The 27,233-nt window shown below is 40.9% G+C and overlaps 1 protein-coding gene across 9 annotated transcripts in view; it reads left to right on the top strand.

Moving 5' to 3' along the window:
• The window catches only part of MET (MET proto-oncogene, receptor tyrosine kinase), a 136,034-nt gene that overhangs the window by 53,679 nt on the left and 55,122 nt on the right, over positions 1 to 27,233 (top strand). For 6 of the 9 annotated variants that reach the window (XM_072861458.1, XM_072861494.1, XM_072861475.1 and 3 more), the window contains 2 exons: positions 11,508 to 12,722; positions 26,894 to 27,085. In XM_072861458.1, coding sequence (XP_072717559.1) covers positions 11,523 to 12,722; positions 26,894 to 27,085 — 1,392 coding nt within the window. In that variant the 5' untranslated portion in view covers positions 11,508 to 11,522. The remainder of the gene's footprint in view (positions 1 to 11,507; positions 12,723 to 26,893; positions 27,086 to 27,233) is intronic. The other 3 variants (XM_072861504.1, XM_072861485.1, XM_072861512.1) reach the window with 3 other exon arrangements.

Below are 27,233 nucleotides of genomic sequence, written 5' to 3'. Positions count from 1 at the left end.
TCACAGAAATCATTAATGGCCTCCTAATTGCAGAACTGAATCCCTTGTTTTTTCTGCAGGGCTAAAAAGGGAAAACACTGTGCATGGTTATTATCAGTCAGGACTGTTTGCCAGTTCTCTGGAGTTTTCTTTCCTTCTGAAAACACATTTACAAAAATAAGCATGTGTTTGTTCTTCTTCAGATGTAAGCTGCCATGATAAAATCAGCTTGGGGAGAGCTCAGAGACATCTTTGCTGCTTCCTGAAAATTGCTGCATGGTGGGTTTTGTGTTTGTTTTCAAATTGAGAGGTTTTCATATAACATGCTTTGAAAGAACTCCTTTTATGCAAATAAAACCACATTTCTCTTGTAAACTAAACACAGGCTGGGCCAACCTCTGCCTGCAGATAAGCATGCACGGCTTCCAAAGTTCCCCTGACTGCAGCGGGAGGGCTTCCTCCTCATCTGAGGAGAGTACGCGCCTGAAATCCCTGCAGGGCACAAAAATAAGGTAACAACCTGTGAATTGTTTTCACAGTACAAAAAGCCTTTCAGGAAGCAGCAAGGAGCAATAAGAGGTGGCTAAAGGATAAGAAAATACCCCTTTCCCTTCTGGAAAAGGCAAATCTGAAGGTAGGTCATTTACCGAGACCTCCATTGCATGCTATTAATAGGGGTAAAAGCCCATCAGTCAAATATTTGACTAGGCATGGTTTGTAGGGATTTCAAAGGCATATGAAAAGATAATGCCTGTGTCCATTAGCTAGTTACTTGGAAATGCAATGTAGGTTACTTCAGTCTTTCTTTAATGATTATCTTCATTAACAATATATAAGATTTTTAAAGGTTTACTCTTCTGCACCTATCATCCCTGTTAAGTTATGCCTTCTACATCTCAGTATTTACCCTGTATCATCTATTGCTCATTTTAAAAGAGGTAATATTGAGATTCTGTCATGTCAACAGATCTTCTGCCTTTCAGGCGTTTTAAGCACCCTGTTTTCTAGTCCTTAGTCAGCTCAACTATCACAGGAATCGATGAAAATATTGTTTGCATAAAGACTGTGGAGTCAAGTCTTGGAAAAGGTGGTGGCTTCACAGTAAAGGAATGTAACTTACCCTGACAAACCTTAGGTCTGAAACCAGGCTTTCGTGTGAAAAGCCAGATGTGTAAGAATTTAGATCTCTCCCGTCATCACTTCCAACAGCTGTATCTTGTTCAAATTTAAATTGATCGAGTGAGTAATTATTAATCACACGAGTAGTCCATTTTTTTATTTGAACATGACATACATGGTGTTAATAAGCAATACAATATAATTTGAGTATTTTAAGTAGGAGCAGGGATGCAAAAGGAAATGTTCTTGTTAACTGATGGTGACCTTTGCTCAGTGCCTGAAGTCTTGAATTCAGTGCTATCAACTACTTAACAAAACCTCATGCGCAGGAGCAATGATTGTAATATAAAGTCCTAAATTAAAAACATACATTAACTGACATTTCCAATTTTACCATTGCCATTTTATTTTCCTTTTGGATAAGCAGACCAAGCTTAAAATTATGGGTAAGATCCAGAGAGGCTACTTTGGCATCGAAAATGGGGTTTAGAGTGAGTTCAGGGCGTAAGTCCAAGAAAGGGATCCAGAAAGCTAACACTCGCTGGCCACAAAGCTCTTAGGTGCTTAGATTAACCGGTGCCTGCACTTCGTGCTGACTATGCCCTGGATCTCACCTGAGCTTCAGCTCTGCAGGAGAAGAAATCACGTGGAGCAGTAAGAGGCCCTCGGTCCTGGCCGGGTTACAGCTCCCAGCTAAGCTCGTTTGCAGTCCCCAGACAGGATGGAGCCGGGCACCACAGACGGGTCCTGCTGCTGACAGGCGGCTTCCAGTCCCACTCTAAATCCCTGCTCTTCCTCCTGGCCCGCTCGGCTCCGAAGCATGAGGACGGCTTTGCCTAAGAGGATTCACATCCACACCTTCCACTCTCTGCATCTTCCCACCAGGACAGGAGGAGGAGAGCGAGGAACAGCCGTCGGAGTGGGATGCTGGATCTCTCATGGCAGAAGGGCCGGAGAGCGCAGGCAGGGGCTGCCTGCACCCAAGGGAGAGCAGGGGGCAGAGAGGGGTAGAGCCGAGCCCTAGTCCCAGATTTAGACCTTTGGCCAACCTGTTCATGCAGGGATGAAGACGATGGTTTTAAATCAACTCCTTTATGGCAGGCACCATCCTACAGCTCAGCCTTGCTGTGCTGTGCCTGTTGTGAACACCGGCACTAAGCCCTTCATATTTTGGAGGTGTTTTGTAAGAATGAGCTATTTTATCCTCATGTTACCCCTATGAGAAAGGTAAATACTCTCTGAAGTTTGGAAACAGCCTCTTTGCTTATCTCACAAACTCCTTGAATCTGGCTCCAGATTTCCAAAGGAGACACTCCAGGATTTGAACAAGTCCAAAACTTGGTACCAGACCCTGTATAAACAAGAACCCTGAGAGCAGCGGTTGCACATTTAAGCTCCCCAGGTCTCCCAAAATGAGGGGAGGGGAAAGGCTGAGAGAAAGTAAATGAAGCAGCTGAAAAATCTGTTCAGAAAAAAAAACCCCAACCTTATTAGCATGAAAAAACTCAGACTGTTCAGCCATCCCTGAACACCTTCTTCAAACTATTGAGCTTTTCAGCATCTTCTGAAGGTCAGCACAATATTTCAGAATAAAAGCTGTGGCTGACAGACCCTCACTGAGGGAGATCTGCCAAAAAACAGGAGCTGAGGCTGCTCCAGATCAGCCACGCTACTGATTGCAGCTGTGACACTGTTGCCTCTGGTGAGAGCCGGGATGTCAGATAGGCTGGTCCCAGGCCATTTCGGGATTTATGAACACCAATACCGTAAAGTCCTTGGAAGCAGATCATGAATCACAGGTTCACAGCAAGGCAGCAGTCATGCCAATGAGCCATCATTAACTCAGTTTCTAAACTGAGTGAAAGTAGGGCATCAGTTAAAGTGCATTGCAATAACATAAACTTGCAGTGACAAAAGCGAGGTCAGCATGAAAAAGAAAAGGTCGTAACCTCCTAACCAAACACAGATGGGAAATGAACACTATCCTTGACATTGCTCCTGTTTGATAATCGAAAAGCTGCTAAGAAGCTAAGTAGACCATCAGGTTATTAACTTTGGTACCAGATAAAGGATGTGTTCTGCTAAGCTACGACATAAATATAGACTTCATTACTTTTACTAGGTGGTTTACAAACACAGCCAATTCAGTTTTCTCTGTAGCCGTTCTGAGGGTCTGCACCACATTTTTTCATGGGGCAAAGACCACTGAGTTAGTTTTGCATAGAGGCAGTTTGTGTTTGGCAGGGCTAGGTATCTCAGATACAACATTACACGATCATGGTTATACTGCTTATGGAGCCAGCTTGGGCATGGAAGGAGTGCAGTCTACTTTCCAGCACTAAATATAATACATGTGGACAAATCCCAGTATCAGCCCAACGGGCTGTGCCAGGCCAGACTGGTTCAGCAGCCTCTCAAAAGCTCCTAGATGCAAGGAGCGGGCTTGGAGGCAACCTAAAGGCCTCCGTGCAGTGCCAACACAGGCCCACAAGCAGAGCTTTTTCCTGGTTTCTCCTCTACCTGGATAAGCCGCCCCCAGCAGGCTGAGTAAAGGAGAGCTGACAGTCTCATCCCAGCCCTTGGGCGAGCTCTCCGAACCTGGGGGCCCAGCTCACTCTTACAGATGTGCTGATCTCTCTGGGACCCTGCACGAAGTTTGACCGTGACATCTCAGCTTGACGAGCTATGTATCAGGCGAGACGTCAGCACCCTATTGGAAATCCTTGACCCTAGGTTTTGTCACTAATTTGCCTCGTGGCTCTCGGAGACACATTGACTGAGAAGGGTGAAGTCATGGCACCCAGCGGCATGCTTTATGTGTGCTCGCGGAGCAGAAAAGCTGCTGCCTGACACCGTCCTGCCAGCTCTTTCAGAGAAAAGAACAGAGCCAGCACAATTCCTTTTGCTTCGTATCCTAGGTATTTGTACCACACCTTGGAGGAATTCAGGGACTTGTTGGGTTTTAGTTGCTGTTATTATTATACTTATTATATTTACTATTACATCAAAAGGAAACAGTAATTTGGTGTGCATGTAGATCCTTTGGTACAGTTTTCATATAATATACTTTATCATCACTATCTATTGATGTACAGAACTTTTTTTTTTTTGTTAGAGAGATTAATGTTTGGCTATGAAGTGTTATTGTCTCAGGGACTCCTAAGAACCATTAGCACCAAATGACAATTAAACTGCAGGAAATGCCCTGCATCAAGATCATTCATAATTGCTGTTAGAACATTTAGATCAAATCTGTATGCTCTCTTGGTTACTCATGGCTATCTGCCTTTTAATCTTTTCCATTTTATGACCCATATCATTCCTTTAATTATCACAGTATGGAAGGCTGTTAGCTTTACAAGACAGGAAGGGCTTCCAAAATCTGCTCTGCATTTCAATACAAGAATTCAGGTAGGTAGATGTTACAACCATAAAGTAGAAAATCTAAGTAAGTGCTGAGAGTAGTTAAGGGAATCGAGCTAAAACTGTGCTTGCAGCCAGGTTTGCCAACTTGGCTCTTTAAGAAAGGAGGAACTACATTCCAAGGAAATTACACTGTCCCCGTGCTGTACAGACAACCACAGACTCATGCAAAAAGTTGATCAGCAGGATCGACTCAGAAATACAAGAAAACTGCTTTCTGCTAATGTAAGGTGAATACACACCAAAAAGGACTTGCGTCTTTACCTGAGTTTGTGTGACTTCCTTTATCACCAGTTATCTCAGCTGGCTAGAGTCAATAAAGGTCTTTGCTTTGCATATGCAGTGAAAATGCATTAAGAGATGAATTAGTCTGTCCAAACACGTGAAAAATTGGGAGTGAAACCCAAATACCTCCATATTCACTCACCTGAAACAGAAGACAAACTTTACCCTGTGTTATCGGTCATGACATGTACAATAACAAGCATAACATGTTATTCAGCCCCACACACAGCTCCTTTTTTACTTGGACTGAACACTTGGACTAAGATGTTCACATGTCAGTTGCCAGGCTGAATTATTTGCTGTAGATACCAAGCTTAAGTCTGTGCTAGAACTGGATTTATTTTACTGCCAGTGTAGTGGTAAAGGGCCACAGTAGCATCACAGGTATTTTCTTAGTGAAGCTCCACAATTGCTGACTTGCATTTCAGATGAATGGAGTGGATCAATAGTGTTGTGTTGTTCAAAGTTTACTTTCTATTTTCCTGCTATTGCCAAGCAATACAATAATTTTGTAAAAATCCTCCAATCCTTATGCATCCAGATGTGGAAAGCTGTTCTCCTGTATTTAAAGATCCAAATCCATCTGGAAATATAAGCATAAACAAACAACGAAAGACCTACCTTATTGTGGGTATTTCCTCCCTGTTTTTCAATTATTCTTTGTATATTTTGAACTTCTTTTCTAGTTCCTGTTCTTTGTGGAATTGATTCCTCAGCCCTTAGAATGAGTACCACTTCCTCACATGACAAATTTCCCTGAATCCCAACAAATGCTGTATACCACCTTTTAAATTAGTCTTTTTGAGCAATGTATAGCTCTTGATCTGCTCCACTCGTTCATAATATATCAGTGAGTGTTTGCTGCAGTTTGTTACGAAAGAACCTGGAGTGCCATTGCAGCCCATCACAACAAAAAATGATTAAATAAATCCAGTTGTGCTGCAGACCCAAGATGTGAGTTGCCTTTAGGATGTTAAGATCTGAAGCAAGTTTCAAATAAAACATTCTACACTTCATTGCACTGCAGGACACCTACCAAAAAAAAATGCTAAATTAGTATAAGAATAACATTTTCTCCACTGCAAAGGATAGATTAGTGTTCTTGTGTTTTAATGCCTGTTAAAAATAAACCTGGCAGACAATGAAAATGCTTCTATTGATAGCTGCTGTGAATTACAATGGTATATTGGAGCCAGTAATGGACCATGTATATTAAAGAGCATATTTTATGCAGGGAGAATTTAGATTCTTTTTTTTGTGTTTGAATATTGTAAGAAAAGGCTTACAGATCAGTTGAACATGCTAATGAAAGCAATTTCTTCTGACACACACGACTGCACCGGATATGTAGAGGATTTAGTTAATGGTAGATCCTCCAGCAATTGCCTAGGCTGTGCCCTGCCCACCAGTTCTTCACCCGCAGCCATCTGCGTGCACACACACCTCTTGGGAGTACCACAGAAACCTCCCAGCTCTGTTATGAATGAATTTATGACCTAAATCACCACTACTAAGTCTTGTGACTTTATGCACTGGGAAAATGCATCACGGTAGTGTACATATCATGCTGCAGGAAAGTTATGTTCCCGTCCTAGTCAGGATGAGTAACCTAAACTAGAGTTACAATAGTGCTGAAGACAAGGGAACATGGATTTTAACTCAGATTAGCTGTTTGAATTCAACTCGGGGATCATTTGTATGTTTGTTGCTGACTTACTCTCTCAAATTTCCTTGTTCTCTCTGTTATTTTAACTCAAGGTAGCTATTTCAGGTTAGCAATTCTGCCTTAAGAACATTTTTGATCTGTGGCCATAGAAAATAGGTTAACCTCAATATGTGTTTTACATATAACCGATCTTGTCTACGGGTGCAATCGGTTAATTGAAAACTCTGATGAAGACACGTCCGCTGTGAGCTTAGTCTGTTGAAGCTGATGGCAGTGCTGTGACAGATTTGCAACAGCAGATTAAAGTTGGATGGATGAAGCTGTTATCTCCCTCTCTGAGTCGCCCTGTCCTGTTAAATGATGCTGCTGTCTCCATGGCAGGGCATCTGATCCACAGGGAATCAGGTCCTGAACTGGCATGGATTTTGGTCCAGGGTAGTAAAACAAACTGAATTCTCAGGAGCAGTAATCACTATGGTTAGCCTGTATAAATTTGCCACCACGGGTCTGTCAGAGCCCATTGTAACAAGATGTACTATCCCACTGGAAAAAATATAAAACTATACTATCAAATATTTCCTTAAAGAAGGGAAAAGGCTACCATTTGCTGACAATAGAATTTGTGAAATATGAATTAACATGGCTCTGCTGTTACCTAACCTGAAATGACCTGTCTGAGGATTAAACGTGTTCTTGTACAAACACGCTCTATGTGGGATATGCAGGACCCTGTCATTTCCTTTTCTGTAATAAAGCAAGGAAAAATGAGATGCACCAACCAACCTACAAAACGCTTGCTTTTGTGTCAGTGTGTTGTCTTAGCTTGTGCGGATCCATGGAGTGCTTTGTAATCAGAGTTAAATGGGACCCAAGTTGTTGAAATGAGGGCTAGGAAAACAAGCATGACTGTGTTTTCTGGCTTCCTTGCTTATGACAGCTTGAACATTATTCCACAATAAGGCCAGGCCTGACTTGTCAGTACAGTGGCAAACAGTGTGAAGAAGAGACATGATGTTCAATGTTTACAAATTATCACCCAGGCCATAATTAGGGAGAATGAAACTTGGAGGAAAAAGATTGCCACTGGGAAGCCGTTAATGGTACACAAACACTCAAGACCAAGCCTGGTGGGAAGCATCAGCCATAGCACTTGAGGTTGCCAGGCACACTAATATGACACATCATTACTAGCCACTTGCAACGGTTGACCAAAATCCATTTTCTCATCAGTTATACCAGCTAGTGTCTGCTGAGGGATGGAAAAATGAGCACATCATGACACAGGCTTTGAAAATATCTCTTACAAAAGAAATAATCCATCCATAGCTATTGCTTGCTGATAGTTATCACAGGCCAAAGCTTACAAGTCTTCTGTAGACACATGAAAGACACACTGACACACAAGTCAGGGGAAGGTCACAAAAGAATGAACAGCATCCATCATTCAAACCAAGTAGAGAAACAAAGGGATTACTTGTTTTCCTTTTGTAACTGATAGGCAGCAACTAGTTCTTTGACCTGTATTCAGAAAGTGTATCTATAGCCTTAGTATTTTGGTTCTAATTCAGCAAAACTCTTCAAGTGCTTAAGTTCAACTAAAATTACATTTGAGTATGTGCTAAGGAGAACTGGGACTATTGGACCTTTGAAGAGGCATGGGACTGAATTTTTAATTCTCCAAAATTTTCCTGCTTCTTCAGGATGTATACAAGTGAAGTGTGTTTGCAAAGACCTGGTCTGGAGGTTACAAAAAAGCAACTCTGTGCTGCAGGCTGCAGCAGTGGAATAGAGAAAGACCCTTGGTCAAATACAGAAAAGAGGCACCAAACATCACAGGAGTCTCACTGAGGAACAGTGGGGTGCATGTGATGTCAGGACTGTGAAAAAACAAAATGCCAAAAAAAGGAGTTGCACACTGTACTCTTCACATAACTCCTATGTCCTCCCTAAGCTATAAATGTCTCACAGTAGAGCACGTGTATTCTGATTTAAAGCACCTTGAGGAAAGATACACAGTGTGCTGGAGACATGCATTGTGGGAAACCATCCACCCTAGAGCTGCCCCTAAATCTGAGCCTGAGCTTCCCATAGGTGGGAATCAGCAGATTTCTGTCTGGGAGGATGCTTGAAACACCTCAAAAGCATACAAAGGAAGACACAATGATGGAGCTCAGATATGAGAGCAAAGGTGACTTGGTTTTCATTTATTGCTCATATTTTCCTTCCTGTAGTGGTGAAATACAGTACTTATTACTCCCGGCATCCTTTGCATTACACTGAATCCCACCCTTGCTCTTGCTGTTAAGCTCTTTGTTTTGGATCTCATTTGCTAAAGGAGTCTCAGGAGGAGTTTTCTGTCTCCGGAGCACAGATTCAAACCAGCGCTCTTTCACCAACTGCGTGTAGGCAGAGTAGCCTGTCTGAGGATACTGGCCTCACATCCCAAGATGTGGTTTGAGGGAAAGAGTAAGTCAGACAGTATTTATGGCTCTAAATCCCTCTGCAGTGCACACTGGTATTTACTGTTGAACAGCTAGGGATCCTCTTTTTCAGACACTGGAAGAATGGGGAGGTTTGTAAACTGAAGACTAGGAGCATACTGGGTGGGAAATCTATTTGGGAACATATTAAAACAAGAACATAGCACAGAATATACTGCAACAAAGTAGGTGCCTGTCAAGTAACCTTGCATCTTTTTTCCTGTATTGGTGGTCAATCAGTCTCATCCTCATCTAACTGTTGTCCTACCTGTTGTTTTCTCTCTCCACTGCAGTGCCACCTCCGTTATGTGGGTTTAAACTCATTGTAGCAAACAATCTACCTGCCTCTGCATTGTGTCAGAAATAGAGCATTTTTGGAATTTTCTGCTTAACCTAGTATTTGTCAGAACATGTTGACTCGTCAGAAGTGAATCTGCAGGAATGTATCAGTTCTAGCAGTTTCTTGGGTGGGAGCACTGGCTGAAAGGAGGCAGTCAGACCAGGCTCCCACTCCTCCCATGGCGGGGACCTTCGCTCAGTGCTGACGAGGCAGGGACGTGAACACGGTTGTTCTTGGATCGGGTGCGACTGCTGGGTGTTTCACACAAACTTTGAAAGCTCTTGGTGTCATCCCAGCACGGAGCAGGAAAAATTCTGTAATAGCAAGAAGTTTCAGAGGATGAGAAAACCGTTTCCTGCCCTGTACAATATAGAAGTCAGCACTCTGTGTACTGGGGCTATTTTCTAGTTATAGCAATCTCCCTGCTCTTTTTTCTTTTCTTTTTCTTTTAAACTTAAATCCATGCTTGATTTGTTTCCAGGATTCTGTTATCACTAATTAATATCAGAAAATGTTGTTGATTTGAAGGAAGATCTTCATTTCTCAATACCAGAAGTGTGACTTGTTCTTACCAGCTAATACTTGCAAATAGCCTGTGTTTCTGATTTTTATCCCCAGCTCTCGATCATGATTCTTATCAGATAACAGGGAGGAAGAACAATTCTTTGTTTCCAAAACCTATTGTTTTGTGTAATTAATGAGGTAAGCCACAGAAGGAGTTCAGTGGATGCTGAAATAAAATGTCACAAGGAATGCAGGAGAATTATTGATGGATTGTTTTGACCAATCTAGTGAAAACACTGAGTTTATACACAGCTGAAACAGTTCTGGTCTATAGTCATCTTTCCATTTTGCTTAAAGTTTTAATGAAATAAAAAGTCAATACAGAGGTCCTGGTTCCTATTATTAGTTTGCAGTTTTCAAGGTTGCCTATTTAAAATCCTTTCAGTGGTCATAAGCATTTCTCTATTAGCAGCAATCGCTTAACTATAGCCAAACTGTAAGTATTTTCCCAAAGTATGTGATCATATTGCTGTTAGAATGCATAATTGTTTTCTCCATGAAGAAGCTAAATTTGGCTTAACAACTGTGTCATGGCATTAACAGAAGATGTCTGGTGTGACAGGGCATAGCGTGGACACTGCACCGAAACGCTCATAACCACAGTTCATTTAATTGATCTTCCGAGGGGGTGAAATATCACACTAGTCATCTGCCTTTGGTTTTTCAAGCCACATCAAACAATTGTGTGGAGAAGTAAAAAAAGAGAAGTGCTAGGTTTTTTGATTTCATCAGTTAATGGCTGTAGGTCACTTGATACCCCTTTGTTTACAGCACAGTGATACGCCTGTATTTTGTAAAGGTTCACCAGAGTGACTTACTGCTGTGGTACAGGGCCTAAAATAAAACTTGCACATGCCAGGCACCACATGATGCATAAAATATTCTAACAATATATTACAAAACCTTGTCAACACTAGGGAAAATGACTCTTCCAAGAAGTAGAGCTGGCTGAAAAAAACATGCTTTTTTTCAAACTGGGCCCTTATGAAAGACAGTGAGTTGGGGAGCTGGAGGGAGAGAGAGAGGGGTCCTTTGGGGTCACCAGGGGTCTGGTGGAGAAAAGTCTCTTCCATGGTTAATAAAAAATGTCAACAGAATAAAAGAGAAGCCCACTTCCAGCTCAAATCTTCACATTATTACATGTCTTTCCTAGTTCTCATTTTTGAGCAGCTGCACTAAGAACCAGCTCAGCCCCTTGAGGAACTTGCCAAATATCTTATATCCACACACTGAAGCACTACAGCTGCTTTGTGTGCAGTTGTGTCCTGAGTGTCCTGAGCAGATTTGCTTTCAGCTACCTGTGCACCATCTTCTTCTAAACCGTATCAGTCAGCTGGTTTAATGCCAATGTGGAAGTAGTCATCTCTCTTCTGCTGCTGTACAACACACCGAGGGGTCTTGCAAAATTCGTTGTAAGAAAATCCTTCTGTGAATTGTTCTGAAAGCAGTGAAATGGGTACCCACGAAGAACAGTAATCGTCGCAGTTTCTAGCACAAGACTATTAATGACGCTAAGCAAGATTACGACACTTCTTAAACTGAAATAGTTCAGCTAATACATGCAGCCTAGAAACGGGTTTCTGTTGACTGATAAACTGATGTTTCAGTACATGAAATATAACCACTCTTTCCTTTAAATATATTTTGACAGATTAAATCCCTGACAATGAAGCCTTTTACTGCATATCCTTCTGGGTTTATCGTATTCCTGTTTGCCTTGCTGCAGCGGAGCCATGGACAATGCAAAGCAGCAGCTAAAAAATCAGAGATTAATTTGGATGTAAAATATGATCTTCCTAACTTCATTGCAGAAACACCGATTCAGAATGTAGTTTTATACAAGCATCATGTTTATATTGGAGCGGTCAACAAGATTTATGTACTAAATGAGACTCTCCAGAACATTTCTGTGTACAAGACTGGGCCCATTTTGGAGAACCCTGACTGCGCGCCATGCAAAGACTGCAAAGATAAAGCCAATTTATCTAACAGCGTATGGAAGGATAATGTCAACATGGCACTGCTCTTAGAAACTTATTATGATGATCAGCTCATCAGCTGTGGTAGTGTGTCCGGAGGCGTCTGCCACCGTCACATCATTCACCCTGACAACCCTGCTGACATAGAAAGCGAGGTGCACTGTATGTATTCACCCCGGGTGGACGGAGAAGCCGATAATTGTCCTGACTGTGTTGTAAGCACTTTAGGAACCAAAGTTTTGGTGACCGAAAAGGACAGGTTTGTCAACTTCTTTGTTGGAAATACTGTGACATCTACATTTCAGCCTCCTCATGTGCTGCATTCAATATCGGTCAGAAGGTTAAAAGAAACACAGGATGGTTTTGAATTTCTCACAGATCAGTCTTATATAGATATTCTCCCTCAGTTCCGTGACTCATATCCCATTAGGTATGTCCATGCCTTTGAAAATGATCACTTTGTCTATTTTCTGACTGTCCAGAGAGAATCTCTTGACTCCCAGGCTTTTCACACTAGAATTATCCGCTTCTGCACTTTAGACTCAGAGATGCGTTCTTACATGGAAATGCCTCTTGAGTGTATTTTTACCGAAAAGCGGAGGAAGAGGTCCATCCGAAAGGAGGTATTCAACATTTTGCAAGCTGCCTACGTAAGCAAGCCAGGTGCAGCTCTAGCCCACGAAATGGGCCTTGGGTTGAATGATGATATTCTCTACGGTGTTTTTGCACAAAGCAAACCAGACTCTTCTGAACCAACCAACAGATCTGCTGTCTGCGCCGTCTCCGTGCGAACCATCAACGAGTTCTTCAACAAGATTGTCGACAAGCAGAACATGAAATGTCTCCAGCACTTTTACGGGAAAGAGAGCAAATACTGCTTGAACAGGGTAAGACAATTAATTTGTTACATTTTGGGACTCTCCTTCTCTGCCTGCCTATTCCATTGCCAAGTAGCCATCCCCTCAGTTTCAGTTACAAAATGTAAGTCCTTGTTCATTTCAGATTACTTAGCATTGCTGATGATTCATCTCTGTAAGGATTAGTTCCTGTAAATTGAGTATTAAAATCACTGAGGTCCTTATGGTGCTAAAAAAGTATTAGTAGAACTGGGGGAAAATACTTTTTTTTTAAATTTGTAAGTACTTGTTTTTCTTGAGAAACTGTGATGCAGATAAATGGAACATTTAGGCAGTTATTTCTTTTAATATCTCAAAAAAGTATTCATTAACATTAGTATCCATGTGCACTGAGGAGTCCCTGAAAATATCACTCATATTTTAAACTATGTTAATGCTGAATCACTGCCCTCCTTAGAAAAAAATGAAAGAGCTGGTTTGGAACATGCCATGAGGAGCCAGATTGTAATACAGTTACTCATGCTTGATACATAAACGGTCCCACTGAAATCAGTTTTCTTAATGAAAGAAGCGTCTATGAAAAGTGTATCTGAATGAGGATACCGGTAGTCTCGGATGGGAGGGTTGCCTCTCTGTACACCATGTGTTCAGGTGGTTGCTGCTTTCCAGCCATCTGAAATATTGTATGTGAAGGAAGCACAGAGGTTATTTCTTCCCTTCCAGCCAGTGTCTGTGCTGGTGTCAGGTCTTGTAAAGGAAATATGGAATCTGGGAATTGAGTACTTTTAACATTTATTTTGAAACATGAAACATTAGAGCTTTCAGTTGTACCTGCTTATGCAGCAGGGCCTTAAATGTCCTCTCTGGGGAGCTTTCTTTTCTCAAATACGAGAAAATTGGAGCTCAGAGGTGGCAGACTGTCCTCTACCAGAGGGCAGGGCCAGAGCTGTTATGATGGGGCTCTGCTCAGCCTCGCGAGCCAGGATGAGGCCTGTGTCAGGATGGAGCAACAGCTCAACCTGCATTTGGGGCTGGATGGGATCCATCATGCCCCATTGTTGGGATGGCTCCTGGTGAGAGTGGGAACCACAGGCCTTCATCACCCCTGTACCACCAGAGTCTTCCTCAGCACGGCTGCCCAGCCCAGGAACTGGATGACCTTTGGAGGTCCCTTCCAACCCAGACCATTCTATGATTCTATGGTTCTATGACATCAGGACAGGGCGGTGGCACATGCCCCATTGGAGCTGGGAGCCTCTTGCATGAAAGGGACGGGCTGCTCTTCACTGCCAGGGGTGAGATGGGGTGAGATGGGGTGGTCTGGGGAGAAGCATCCATTACAGAGCTGCTGTGGCTTCTCCCCAGTAGTGGGAAGTGCTCAGAGGTGGGGTCCGACCCAGTCTGAGCATCATCGCGACAGCCTCGGCATTCGGGGAACGACTGCTTGTTGCAGGCTCCAGGTGTTCAGCACAGATGTAGGTATTGCTGGTGGATGCTGATACAGCAATCACAACAGATGTAGCATTTTATTCCCTTTTTTTTGGGGGGGGGTGTCACAAATAAGTGAAAGGAAATTTCAGGAACTAAAAGCAAGTTAGCAAACACTCCGCACAGTACCTCTTGTCTTTCTTCACTGTGTTATTGCTGTCCTAATTTTTCATTGCAGGCCTTAATATCCTTTTTTTTTTTTCATTTTTCAGTTCATTTTTGACAATGAACATTGTTCTTCTCTGAAAGTACTTTTTTTCCTTATTCCTGGGGTATTTTATTTGTGAGTGACTGTCTTTAAAGCTCGTGGCCTTTAACTTATCTCATTCTGTACTTGCCTATACACCCATTTCATAAGGTGATCTTTTCATAGCAAAGTATACCATTAAAATATTGACAGAATAATTTGCCACTTTTCACATGCTGGGAAGTACTTTCCTGTTTCAAAAGCTTTTCCAGAGTCGGCTGCTGCTTTGCATATCAGAACTGAATGTCTTATACTGCAGACGGTTTATTATAGTTGCCCATTTTCAAGAAATGTCATCAGAACTCTGATTTCTGCTACATTAAATTGATAAAGGGAAAAATGTTTCTGAGATTTCTTGTGGTTCCTTTAAATGGCATAAAGGCAGTCAGAAATTTTTGTCCTGATTGTTTGCTTAACACTGAAGTATCAAGACTGTCAAGCTTTGCCATTCCATTTCCTTTGCTTTATTCCAGAGGACTCATTAAGGCTCCAGTAAAAAGTGTCCTGTGAGTTTTTTCATGTTTCAATTGGCCAAAAAGATTGGCAAGAATTTGCCAAGCATCCTTTATACACCTGTTTTTCTCAGGTTTGTAAAGTAGACCTGCAAGGTTGGAAGGTGAAGGAAGGGAAGGAGCAGGCAGAAGAAGGAAAGCACATTATTTCTTATGCTTGTGTCAGGAATGTCAAATCTGGTCTTCCTTGATTTTGCTGGAGATAAAATAAAAATTAAAAAAAAGAGTCCCAAACCCCTCAACTCTCTTTAGGCCCTTTTTTGTACACTATAAAAATGTACATGAGTGCATAACCCATTTTTCCCCTTTTGTAAGTCACCTTCAACTTAAAAGAAAGCTTTTATAAACTGTAAGAGTTTGTCACAGTTTATTTTGGCAAAATTCAAAACTTGCTTTTTGCAATGTAGCCAAGATGATCTTTCTCTTTGATGTTGAGAGAATGAAACCACAGACCGCTGATGCAAGTGAAAGGCACTGACCACTGTGAGATTAAGTCATAGGACAGTGAAAACAGTACAGCAGTGAATATGGTATACCACTAACTTCAACGTTAAAAAGAAAAATGAGCCTTTAGCAATGTTTGCAAGGGAGTGCTATCTGATAATTTACAGTTAGAGTCTGATTGATGAAGGCCATTTCATGTTATCAAACAAAGTCCCACAAGACAATTGTACATAATTTTGTTGGACTTTGGGTAGTCCATCTTTTTAAGTGGCTGTCCCTCAGGACTGTTTAGTCTGAGGCTGCTAGAGGTAGAATTAGACCAAAATAAACCAGAATAAAACATCCAAAACATTTCCTCAACTCGTTCTTCTCAGATTTTAAGCATAAAAAAAAAAAATACTTCCACTCATCTTGATGTGGTTGACAAAATTTGGTAGTTTTTAGCCTTGTTTCCTAAAGGAATGAAGTTTATGTGGTCATGCTATTGTATGCCTGTCTTTCTGTTAGTTGTCCCGACACCCTTAACAATAGGAAATCTTAAAGATGTGAATCCAGGTGTGAATCCAGAGACAGATCCAATATATACTCAGGCTATGGAAGCCGATGAAGTTTAAGGAGCCCCTTTATAAACATCAGAAGGACTCACAGGGACCAAAGCAGGTATTGCTCACCCATGGGAAAAGTCTCCGTCAGAGCTTAGTTGGACAGCAAAGTCAACCAATCACAAGATAAAAATCCAGCCTCAACTGTGCTTCACTTATTCCAGTGCTCATGGAAAACTGTATAAAATCAAAATAAAACATTTCCAGTTGTGTTGAAGTGAAATACATAAGAAGCCAAAACCTGGACTCACTGAAGTCAGGGTTACGAAAAGTGAATCCGATGGTGCATTTGATTGATATCAGATGTACCTCAGTGGACCTGTGACCAGTTAGCACTTCCTAATAATTTCCTTCAGTGAAGAGGTGGCTGTCACTTCAATGACAGCAAGGAGGAAACAGAACTGGCTTTGAATTAAAAGAAAAATTTGGAGTCATAGTAAAGGGGTTTTATTGCCTAAGTCAGGACAAGGATATCTGAAAGGTAGCTGCTGTGGAGGGTTTTGAATCACTGTTCAGGAATCTCCTCACCCACAATTAAGAGAAAACTGGATGTAGGCTTTTGGCAGAGTTTACTTGGTCACAGTTAGTCACTATCAGCCCTGGTGTGGTACTCCTCAAAGCAGAGGAGTACTTAAATGAGGAGACAAATGCTGCTTACTTCATTTGCAGACGTGATCCAGTAGCGTGCACCTCTATCATGGATTCCATGTGATTTTCCAAGTGAGGAAGATGGGTTGAGTTTAGCCTTAAAAATCTCAACTATACATTTCAATTCTCATTAGTTAGATCATGATCTTATGGGCTTTGTTTAGCCTTTCTGCATCTCTTATGTGCTAAACAATTGTGAGCTCAGTTCTCCTCTGATACCCAACTTCAATCGCTATTGACTTCCATGCAAAAGCACCTCTAAAAATGAAATCCAGATTCATCTCTGTAAAGTTCCTGTGGTTTTGTTTCTTCTACAGGTAAGTTCAGGTGAAAGCCTAAAGTACTCCATTCACCTTACAGGAAAAGAGAAACCACAGAAAGGCTTTTGCCACCATGTTCCCAACAAGTGTCCTACAGCAAGACAAACTGGTCACCACTCCCCTCAAATGAAAGGCACAAACAGTTGGAAGAATGTGAAATGAAAACAGAAGGTCACCAAAACAAAAGATGAAGTGACAGTAAAATAAACACATGGTGATGCTTCTTTATTACCATTACACACATGATAGATGAGTAAAATTGGGTTATGCTTATATTGTAATGGAAGGAAATAATTGCTGCCTTCTATCAGGAAACCGCAAAGGCACTTATTGATCTGTCATCCTAAGGGTATGTCTAGGAATATTTAATAAAATAAACAGAGACAAATAACTCTTTTGAGGCTCTATAACTCTAATATCCCACACCATTTGGCTTAAAATTTTTTGGCAGGTTTAAAAATAACACCACATCTCTCTGATTAGGAAGGGTTGATGTGGCTTATTTAGATAATCTCACAGCATGGAGGAAATGTTTTTTATATTGCAAGTAGAATGTGCCTGAATATTTTCCCTAAAAGTCAGGCACCAGAATCCGTTGGATTGGTTCAGTCATTTATTCCTCTGGAAATGCTATATCAAATGGCATACAGCACTCTGCCTGGCACAGAGCCTGCTTCCATCCGTACAGATTTTGTGCGAGCTTCTTTATGGGTTCTGACATCTCAGAAGAATAAACGAAGAGGGACTGGGTGATGGGCAATGTGCACTGACACCCTTTAAAACAGGCTTAAACCATAGTAGTAAGGTGACAGGCTGCATCCACGTTCCTGTTCTGCGCTCACTGCCTGGCTGTGGTACCCCGAGGGTCCCCGTTGTGCCCTGTGCGACACAGTGCAAGGCAGGGTGTGCTCACCACGCAGCTCCCCTCCAGCAGTAGGTACATGGCCATCTACCCACCTGGCCATGCAAGAGCTGACTGGGGCAAATAGCATGGCCTAAGGGATTGCAGGAAGAGTCTGAACTCCGGTTAAGCTGCGTATGAGGGAGGCATGGGTGTGCGTACAGGTAGAGATACGGGTATGAGCGTGTAGGGGGTATGGTATGGGTATGGTTATCTCAGGCTGGGCCAGATTCAGCGGAGGTGTAGCTATAGAGGTAAGGGCTGTTCTGTCTCTGGGACTTGCCACATGGACACCGTCACAAGGGAGTTCCCAAGAAAAAGGCAAGGCAAGGAAAAAGGCAGGTCAGGGAGTTTCTTTGGAAAGTACCGCACCGCCCCGAGTAGTAGATATCTTGGCAGACTCTTCTGAGCCCCAGGAGCTATGGGTTCTGGGGGCTGACCTGTTAGTCCCCAAGTGCTGCAAAAACTACAGAGTTTCCTTCTCCTGATCTCCTGTTAGAGGCCTGTCTCTGTTTGCCTCCCAGTGCTGCTGCTTGGTGTTTTATCATCTTCTCGATGAAAGCTGGATTTCTCTGTGAAAAAGTGGTATCCGTTAAACTACCATTTTCTGCAAAGGGCACTGCTTTATCAGCCAGAGTTACTAATAATGTTCCATTTCCAGACTTTTTAATCAAATTCTTCCACTGAAGGCAGGGTTCCCTATTGGTTATTAGTGTGGAAGAGTGGCTATGCTGCTTTTCTCTGGACGTGCACAGAAATAATTTCAGGCAGAAAGTAATTTTTTTTTTTTAACATGGATATCTAGATTCTCTGGTCATGTGTTTTTTATGTCTCAGAGTTTCAGAAGGCCCTTAAATAACACTAAAGACTAGAGCTGGACACAGGATAATTTTCTTATCCTATGTAACTTTGCATTTGAAAACCTTTACAGTCCCACAAGACGACATGTCTAAAATGTAGACTAGCAGGTATGCAGCATTAAGGACATTCACTAGAGATGTGTAATATTCAGATCTAAGCCTCTTTTCCCGGGTTCAGACCAAATTCTAAGGCTCCTTTGCCCCAGATCAAGTTCCTGTCTAGTCTGCTGATGGCTATTCTGCAATGGGACCATGTCAGCCCCTCCTGAAAGAGCTGCTTGGATTTCTTTATGAACAATTCCATGTTCCAGAGAAAGAGAAGCTGATTCTGCAGTGCCCTGCATGCAGATCTAAGTCCTGGATTCATCCCACCTGGCTTTGGTAGGTAGTTGAGACATCTAAGCAAGCAATGAATTTTCCTCAGGTTCTGTGCCAAACGATGGAGACACACATAAATCCTGACAAAGCAGACATCTGCCTTTCGGCTCACTCAGCACCAACCTTACCTCAGCAGTTTCTCTACTTTACTTGATCTGACTCAGGACCACATATTGCCGTCATTATTGCTCACTAAAGCAACAGTAGGTAATTATTATCCAAGACAGTGTTGTGTTACTCAAACTTTCTAGGTGGCATGTGGGCTTCTGATCTCAGACAGCTTTTGCATCAGAGTGGAATTACTACTCATTTCCAAACATACAAGTAAAACCAGAGTCAAATCCCACAGTAAATAAAAAAATACTGCTAAGGAAGAAGATCTGTGGCATAAATGGTTCACAAAGCAAGTGTAGGTCACAAAGAAATATTACTTGCACTGTCTATGGTGCGGGTGAAAACAATGAAATGTTAGAGGAGGAATGATCTTGGGGGAAGTGATAATGAGAGCTTCATTTTCTTAAGGCAGATGGTACCCTGCTTTTATACACAGCCTGTGGAAATTAGGGCAAATTGCATGATTTTCTCTACTTTCTGGACTCCTTTGTATCCCACACATCTCTTGCACCACTGTTTTGGCTAGACATGCAGTTGTTGTGCAATGTTATCTTGGAATAAGAGTCTCCACATTCAGCATTATCTTAGGATAACTGGTCTACTCGGAATTCACAGCTTTTCTGTTTCATCACTGCTTCCATGTAAATAAGGACTTCTATGAAAAATGCACCTGATCTACACTACAAATGTACAGCAAAACTGCTTTTATCAACACAACATATCCAATGCATTATTTTATTTCTTCAAAATGTGTAATTAGTCAACACTTCTCCTTTGATAATCTGTATACTGAGTTAAATGTTAAATTAATATAAGGGAAATCAGCAAAATACAAAGATTACTTAGGTCCATTTTATCTGCTGAATCAATAGGATTTACTTAGTGCTAATGCACTAACCAGATTATGAGAACTAATGCAGCACTGTTCAATGACAAAAGCAAATAACTCTTTGAATGATCTTGACAATAGAACATGTAATCATCTTAATTTGTATTAACTAATTACATTTAACATGGATGTCTTTTTACCTATTACCTTAAGTGGAGCATCAGTACAGTAACTTCCTTCTCCCCTCACATTTTAGCAGTGAAGTAGATCAAAGCAACAAGTATTAAGAGTTAGTGGGATGATACTATGTAAAATTTTACATCAATGGAGTTCTTTTTAAAAAAATTCTCTTTCTCTAGGGGTCATAAAAATTTGTGTAATCTTTCCATTGACTTCAGTGAATTCTAGATCAAGTCCTTGAAGTTGAAAGTGTAGCTTAAAGGTAATTAATCCTTCAGTAATTCCCTCCAAATTGTTCGTTATTTTGCAACATGTAGTATTTTGAAGGGTTGGTTTCCTGTGTAACTTGGACCATCTCCAGGCAGTAGCAACACATAGTAGTGGCCACTGCGTAGTTAGGATTGCTTGATCGTTTCCATCTTAAAGGACTGCTTCCAGTTGCTTGCTTTTTCTTCAAGTCTCCTACTTCACAGTTGAGATTTGAAAAGTTTATTCTCAGAAAGGGAACACACCTCTCCTGTATTTTATTAAAAAAAGCTTTGAATTGCTTTCAAATACATGAGGAATATTGGGAAGAGGAGGAAGGAAGAAGAAGGAAACAATTCTTTGTTTAAAACCAAAAGAGGAGAAAACTCTTTTACCTTTTAGAGTAAAGCTTCAGTGCCTCAGCAGAAGTTCTTAGAAACAGGAGAACCCAGTCCCCTGCCCCAGGCGTGCTCAGTTCTCTGTGAACGCTGGACTGAGTTCACAGCACCTACACCCTCGAGGTGTCTTTCACTGGTCAAGAAGAAACCAGAAACGCAGTGGATCTGCTTCCATGGAAATTGTTTAGTACATAAATTTGTGTCCACTGGCAAAATTGAGCTGTTCCATTTGTTATTCTTTTTTTCCCTTCCTTAGGATTACAAGAAGAGCTTGGTAACAGTGTCTGGTGCTACTGTGCAGAAATCCATTTTACAAAGCACATAGCATTTTGAATACTGTGTTTTCAAATACTTTTTTCTTGTGATGTGACTTCTGAGTGATTTCTGTTCCACTTCCCAAGAACATGGAGTTCTTGGGAAGAACAAGTTTGTTGTTTGACAAAATAGGACTTGAAGAAGAAAGAGAAATTCAGCATACCTAGTACCTGTCACAGCCACATTAACATGGAAATTAGCTGTCTTTCTGTGCTGTGAGAGCAGCAGGTGGGGTACACACTGCGTATCCCCAGCAGACCGCTCTAGTCTAGCTTCTGTGTAGTGTCTACGGCAAATAATAGCTGACTCATCCATTTGGGATACCCCTTTCTGAGGACTTACTGGCCCTATCAGTACGAATATGTGCAATAGTTCAATATGAAAGACCCAATCTCTTAAATTATAATATTGGATAAAGGAAGTTAAATGGGAGAATACGAATGTAGTGCAATCTTGGCACCAATAAGAAACACTATTCATGTGCATTTGGCCTGCTATGGAACAGTACCTATGACTAGTACTGATGAATGGCCATCCCTGTTTAGTTCCCACAGTTGCTTCTCTTGGAAATGCAGCAGCAAGTTTTGGGAACTCACACTGCAGTTACGCTGACCCAGCGGGTGAGGAGTCTTGCTGTGGACTTGCAGTTGATCATGTTGGCAAAAGCCAACGTGCTACATCCAAAGAATTTCTGTTTCTCATGTTCTTCAGTTCTGTCTGGCTTCTCTTCTGCCTGTTGTACAGCGCTGGAGTTTGTTCACAAGAGATTCTTTTCTGGTCAATTACTTCCAAAAAATAAATGTGTCCATATTTTTTCCATGTATCATCATTGAATGTGCTCCTAACCGTAAAGAATTCAGACAGCCTGTGACAGTTATGTATAGTGAGAACAATAAATGTGACTATGACTTTTTAGAATTGCTAGTAGTAAAATTTTGTCCATTTCACAAACTGTCTGTCTTGCAAATTGCAGAGGAAAAAATATTCCTTTGTGATAGCATAGTAGAAAGCTATTTATATATTTCTCCTCTTCTCCATTACGTTTTATTGACTCTGACCAGCTATGGCATGAAACCACATGGGAAAGGAGGAGGGAGATAGTCCCATTGCCAAGGGAACTGACAGAAGAAGGCATGAAGTGAACAAAGCCTCTAAATATGCCAGAAGCCAGAAAGTTTGTCCTGGGTATTTTTCTCCTCTCCCCATTTTGTAAAAGAGCTATAAGTACAAGGATCTTAGTAGTCATCTCTAACTGAGTCCGGAGTTAAACAGACTGGTGTGTGACAGCTGGGAAGATTTATGAGGTTTATGAAATTTAAGGAGTAATTCCTTTCAAAGACAACAATGATAGACGGGCCAAATTTATAATGTCCTTCACTTTTATTTACATGGGACTGGGAAACAGACAATACAGGTACTCACTCCAGCCCTCTAACAGACCTCCAAACATGATGCTGATCAAGTCACTCATCCTCTTCAGGCAACACCCTGGCTTCACTGAGTTATTGGGGACAGAATTTCACTTCTTGTGTTTCACATGGAGAGAAGCAGTGATCAAATGCACTTATCACCTGAAGAGAAATACTGCAAACTACCCAGAAAATTCAAATGTATTACAGAACAGCAAAACTGTGCTGGCTAAAAATACACAAGAAAATTTAGAGAGGAAAATCTGATAAGGTTCTTTTGTGTTCCTCACAGTTACTCTTCCTGTTCAGAGTCTGCTGTTCACATAAATACTTCACCATTGTGTGCTTGATTCCAACAGGGCACACTCCTGAAAACTGTAGTTTTATTATTCAGCTTAATTCACTGACCTCCACAACAGAAGATATAAGCAACTCGTACACCGTCTCCGTTTTTAATTGGCTTGGAAATCAGTTTGTTATGTAGAATCATCTATTCATTTACCCTACAGCAGTTTCTTTGAAAAAGGATTTCTGCCATTTGCAGATACCAGGATCCAGCTCATTTAGCAGTAGCTCATTTCCCCCTGCTCCACGTTATGCCATAGAAATGCTCAAAAGAGAAACGTTGTCAGCACTTGTGGGTGCCCACTTCTCTTGAGGGAGACTCCCAGGATCCAAAGCAGAAAGCAAAAGTTGATAATTAGGAATCTGATTCCTGATAGCCAAGAAGTTAAAAGTCATATAAACAAACCAGCAGGAAGTAAGATTCCTGCTTATTCCTACTTTCACTTCAGTTCTCCTTCATAACTGTAGTATTTTACAATTGACACTAGGAAATTTTACCTAGTTACTTTCAGACCATTTCTCCAATTTGTCAAATTAAATCTTCATTTTGGTGACTTCCTCCAAATCACTCACAAGACAGTATTAGATGTTCTGTAGTGATTAAGTCATTAATTTCTAGTTTATTCAAGACATTAAGCATAATATCAAGACTTTACACATAATATCACTTTCTAATTAAGCACTACACTTAACTAAGAAGAACAGGCTTTGGCCAGCTCTGGAGGGATGGGCCTGGAAGAGTGTTTCTCCAAACTGCAGTTGCTGCAAATAATAGAAAAGCTCTCAGAAAGTCTTTGGTTAAAATTTTTTTTTTTTTTCCTCTGAGTCTAGCTATTCAGACTAGAGACTAGACTCTATGATCGGTTTTGACACTGACCTGAGTATTTTTTTGAGATTTTTCATTAGTGGCTTTAAAATTTCCTCCCCGCTTTGCACTTTTGGTTTCAAATGTGCAACTGTCCAAAATATTATTTTTCTGCTCCCTGAATATGATATATAAATCATCAGTTAAGCCAAACAGCGACAGCTCCTGATAGCCCAGCTCAACTATGTCTAGAGACTATTTTGGCGCATTCATCTTCTGTGGACCAAAGCCAGGGTAAATTCTGAAACACCACAACTTCCCCTATGAACAAACAAGATAGCATTGGTTATCTCCTACCCTTCTGGACACGGCTGAAAGGCAGGGCTTGCCCACGCCTCATTGCATTCCAGTGGCACACCTACACCAGCTTCACAAAGCCCTCGCTATGAATCACACGTGCAATTGGCACCTCTCGTCCTACAAGAGAAGCAATATAGCCCAACCCAAGCACTTACCCGCTCTCTAATCATCCATTTCAATAGTTGTGTGATTTGTCACTGGAACTTGGCATAATATCCAGAGTGCATCATCTGACATCAGTTATTTTTCCACATTGACAGCCAAATGGATACTTATGTGTATACTGGGAGGGAGGGAGGGAGGGAGGGAGAGATTCAGGCTTCAAAGAGTTAATTTAAAGCAGCTTCTTTGCTGAAGTTTTCCGCGTTATCAATCTTCCTTTAGTTTTCTAAGTAGCCTTTTAATCTCTGCATTTCTACTCAAAGATCAAAGCCTTCCTATTTCTTAAACAGCTAACCTTACATTATGGTTAATCCATGAAGCGCCAGGTTTTGAAAGAGCCATATGTGGAACAGTCTGCAGGTTCTTGGGCAGATACCCAAAATTACGACATCTCTGAGGAAGGCTGAGCTGACTTTGTGGCTGAACTGACTTCAGGTCTGGGGCAAGCAGGAAAATCTAGCCACTTGTTAAAAAGCTCTTGAACAGGGTTTCGTGAGGCGTGTCAGGAGGTTCAAATTGTGTTAAAATGACTACATAGGAGGAAGTACTTTTTTAAGGTTAGCACAGAAACATGTCTCCCCAAAGTCGTTTGCTCATGGAAGAAAAGGAGTTACAGCAAAGAGCAGAGATCCCAAGTTGAGGGAGGGTAAATTCAGAAATCTGCCTGATTTCAAAAAGCATGAAAACTGTACATCTTTCTGCACTTGAACTATTCATACTCATTGTATGAGTAATCTTTGCACAGATGTTTCAAAAATACTTTTAGACTGGATAGGATATGAGTGCGAAAGAATAAAGCTTTTAGCTTGTTTGGTGGCCAAAGCAAAGAAAAGCTAAATTTGTCCCTTGTTGATCAGTCAAAAATATTTAAAGTGTATTCAATGAATGTTCAGTGTGCCTAGTGCAAAGTATTAGTTCAGTTCCTGTTGAGCAAAACACACCATACTTTAAAGGTTAATACCAAAACTAATACAGCATTTTAGCATGTGGATAACCAAACTGTTAAGTTGCTGCCGTATAAGATTTAATCTGGAAGTCTTCTTTCTGTATCATTAGACAGTGCACAGAGACTTCAGTTGCTCTTGTTTGGTCTTATGCAGGTTGTTATGTAAATGATACAGTAAATTGACAGTGCTGCCGGAGAAAAGCTGGCATCACAGCTGACTGCAACTTCTAGGGGTCATAGAAAACTTCACCCGCCAGTGCTGTTGCTGTGAACAGTTCAGAAACATTAAATTCAATGGCAAAGGACTGAGCTATTAGGTTGAACATTCTGTTAACAGCATTTTCAATGTCTTGGTTTTTTCTCCAGAATTCACCAGAGTTAAGCCAGCAAGAAATTCTTGGTTCATTGCTTGCTTTCTCATAGTACTTTGATTATAGGTAGTAGAAGGAAAACCATCTGAATCAAGAAAATAAGAAAATACAATTTTACTCCTACTCATTCTTTAAGGGTATGATCCAGATCTATTGAATTTACTGGAAAGACTCTGACTGTCTTTAAAAGGTTTAATTCAAGCTTTTAAAAAAAATTTTTAAAACATGTTTGTAACAACAAAAAAATCAATTAAAAAATTAGGAAAAACGAAGCTCTCTGTTGATTTCAACAGAGGTAACCACCATAAGATCCTTTATAATCTCCCTACATGTTTATTCATAAAGTATGTCACAGTGGGAACATGCTAGATGACTTCCAAATTTAAACTGGTTAGAGATCCTTTAGGGGGTTCCTGGTTATTATCTGTACGATCTCACCAAAACAGATGATGTAGTATCAATAGTAATGGAATTATCAGTTAATAGATTACTATTGAATTGTCAGGACAGCAGGTTATATTCTTCTCTGGAGATAACTTTAAGTGTATTGTTCAAGAATTTTTCCAATGAAAATTAAAAACATGTAATCTCTATTCCCAAACTGAAAGAGAAAATCCTGCAAATGCAGCAACTATTATAGTACACTCAAGACATACAGAGATTGGATAAAATAGTGCATGAGCCATAGATGATCAATACAATAGCCTAAGTAATTATAAAAAGCTGGCTTCCCCATAGATTCACTTAAATATACAATCAGAAACATTTTTCCTGGCTTATCTCCCTTTTCTCTTTCTCCATCTTTTTCTCCCCTTTTCTGTCTTATCACTGAAAAAGGTGTTGAAAAGAGAATAGAAAGAGAAGAATACTGGAAATTGTTATTTTAATGCAAAAAAGGTTAAAAAAATGGCAACGTTTTTAGACAATCATTTTCTAAGGAATCACTGTTTTAGAAGCAGGTGTGTTGCTGGGCAGGCTCTGCAGTCAAGGAATTCTGAGATCCTTGGAGAAGCAGCATTACGGAATTCACTAAGAGAAACGATACCTCAATATATGTGCTTATACACATATCATCTGGTTAAATAAAGACCCTATGTCTTACTCCCAACAGACAGGATAAAAAAAAAGTTAAAAGAAACATTCACATAACATTAAGAAGCCGTTGCCTTCCTCATGGAACATCATAACTGCTGAAGCAATTAAGTTTGAAACATTTTAAAATACTTTTGGTCAAATGCATTTGTGCTAAATGACTTCACTCTGACAAAGATCTATTCCTACTCGTAAAGACAGTACTCATCTGTACTTCATTTTCTAACAGGCTTTTTCAAGAAATGCTTCATACTGCAGAGCACAAGATGATGAATATCGCTTAGAAGTTACAACTCCTTTGCAGAGGGTTGACTTGTTCATGGGCCAGTTCAACAGTGTCCTGTTAACTTCGATATCTGTCTTCACCAAAGGCAACCTTACCGTTGCTAATCTGGGAACTTCGGAGGGCCGCTTCATGCAGGTAAGTATTACTATGACACCTTCACAATAAAAAAACCTACTGGAATTTAGCAGGATGGTGAAAAGTGAGGAACAGTATTATCCCAGTTTAACGGGGCATTAGAAAATTGAAATTGCTGAGTAAAATAGTGCCTCTGGAATATGAACAA

Source organism: Ciconia boyciana, chromosome 1, assembly GCF_034638445.1.
Source record: "Ciconia boyciana chromosome 1, ASM3463844v1, whole genome shotgun sequence".
Classification (NCBI taxonomy): Eukaryota; Metazoa; Chordata; class Aves; order Ciconiiformes; family Ciconiidae; genus Ciconia; species Ciconia boyciana.
The sequence above is the reverse complement of the archived record's forward strand: the minus strand, read 5'-3'. Positions and strand labels throughout refer to the sequence as shown.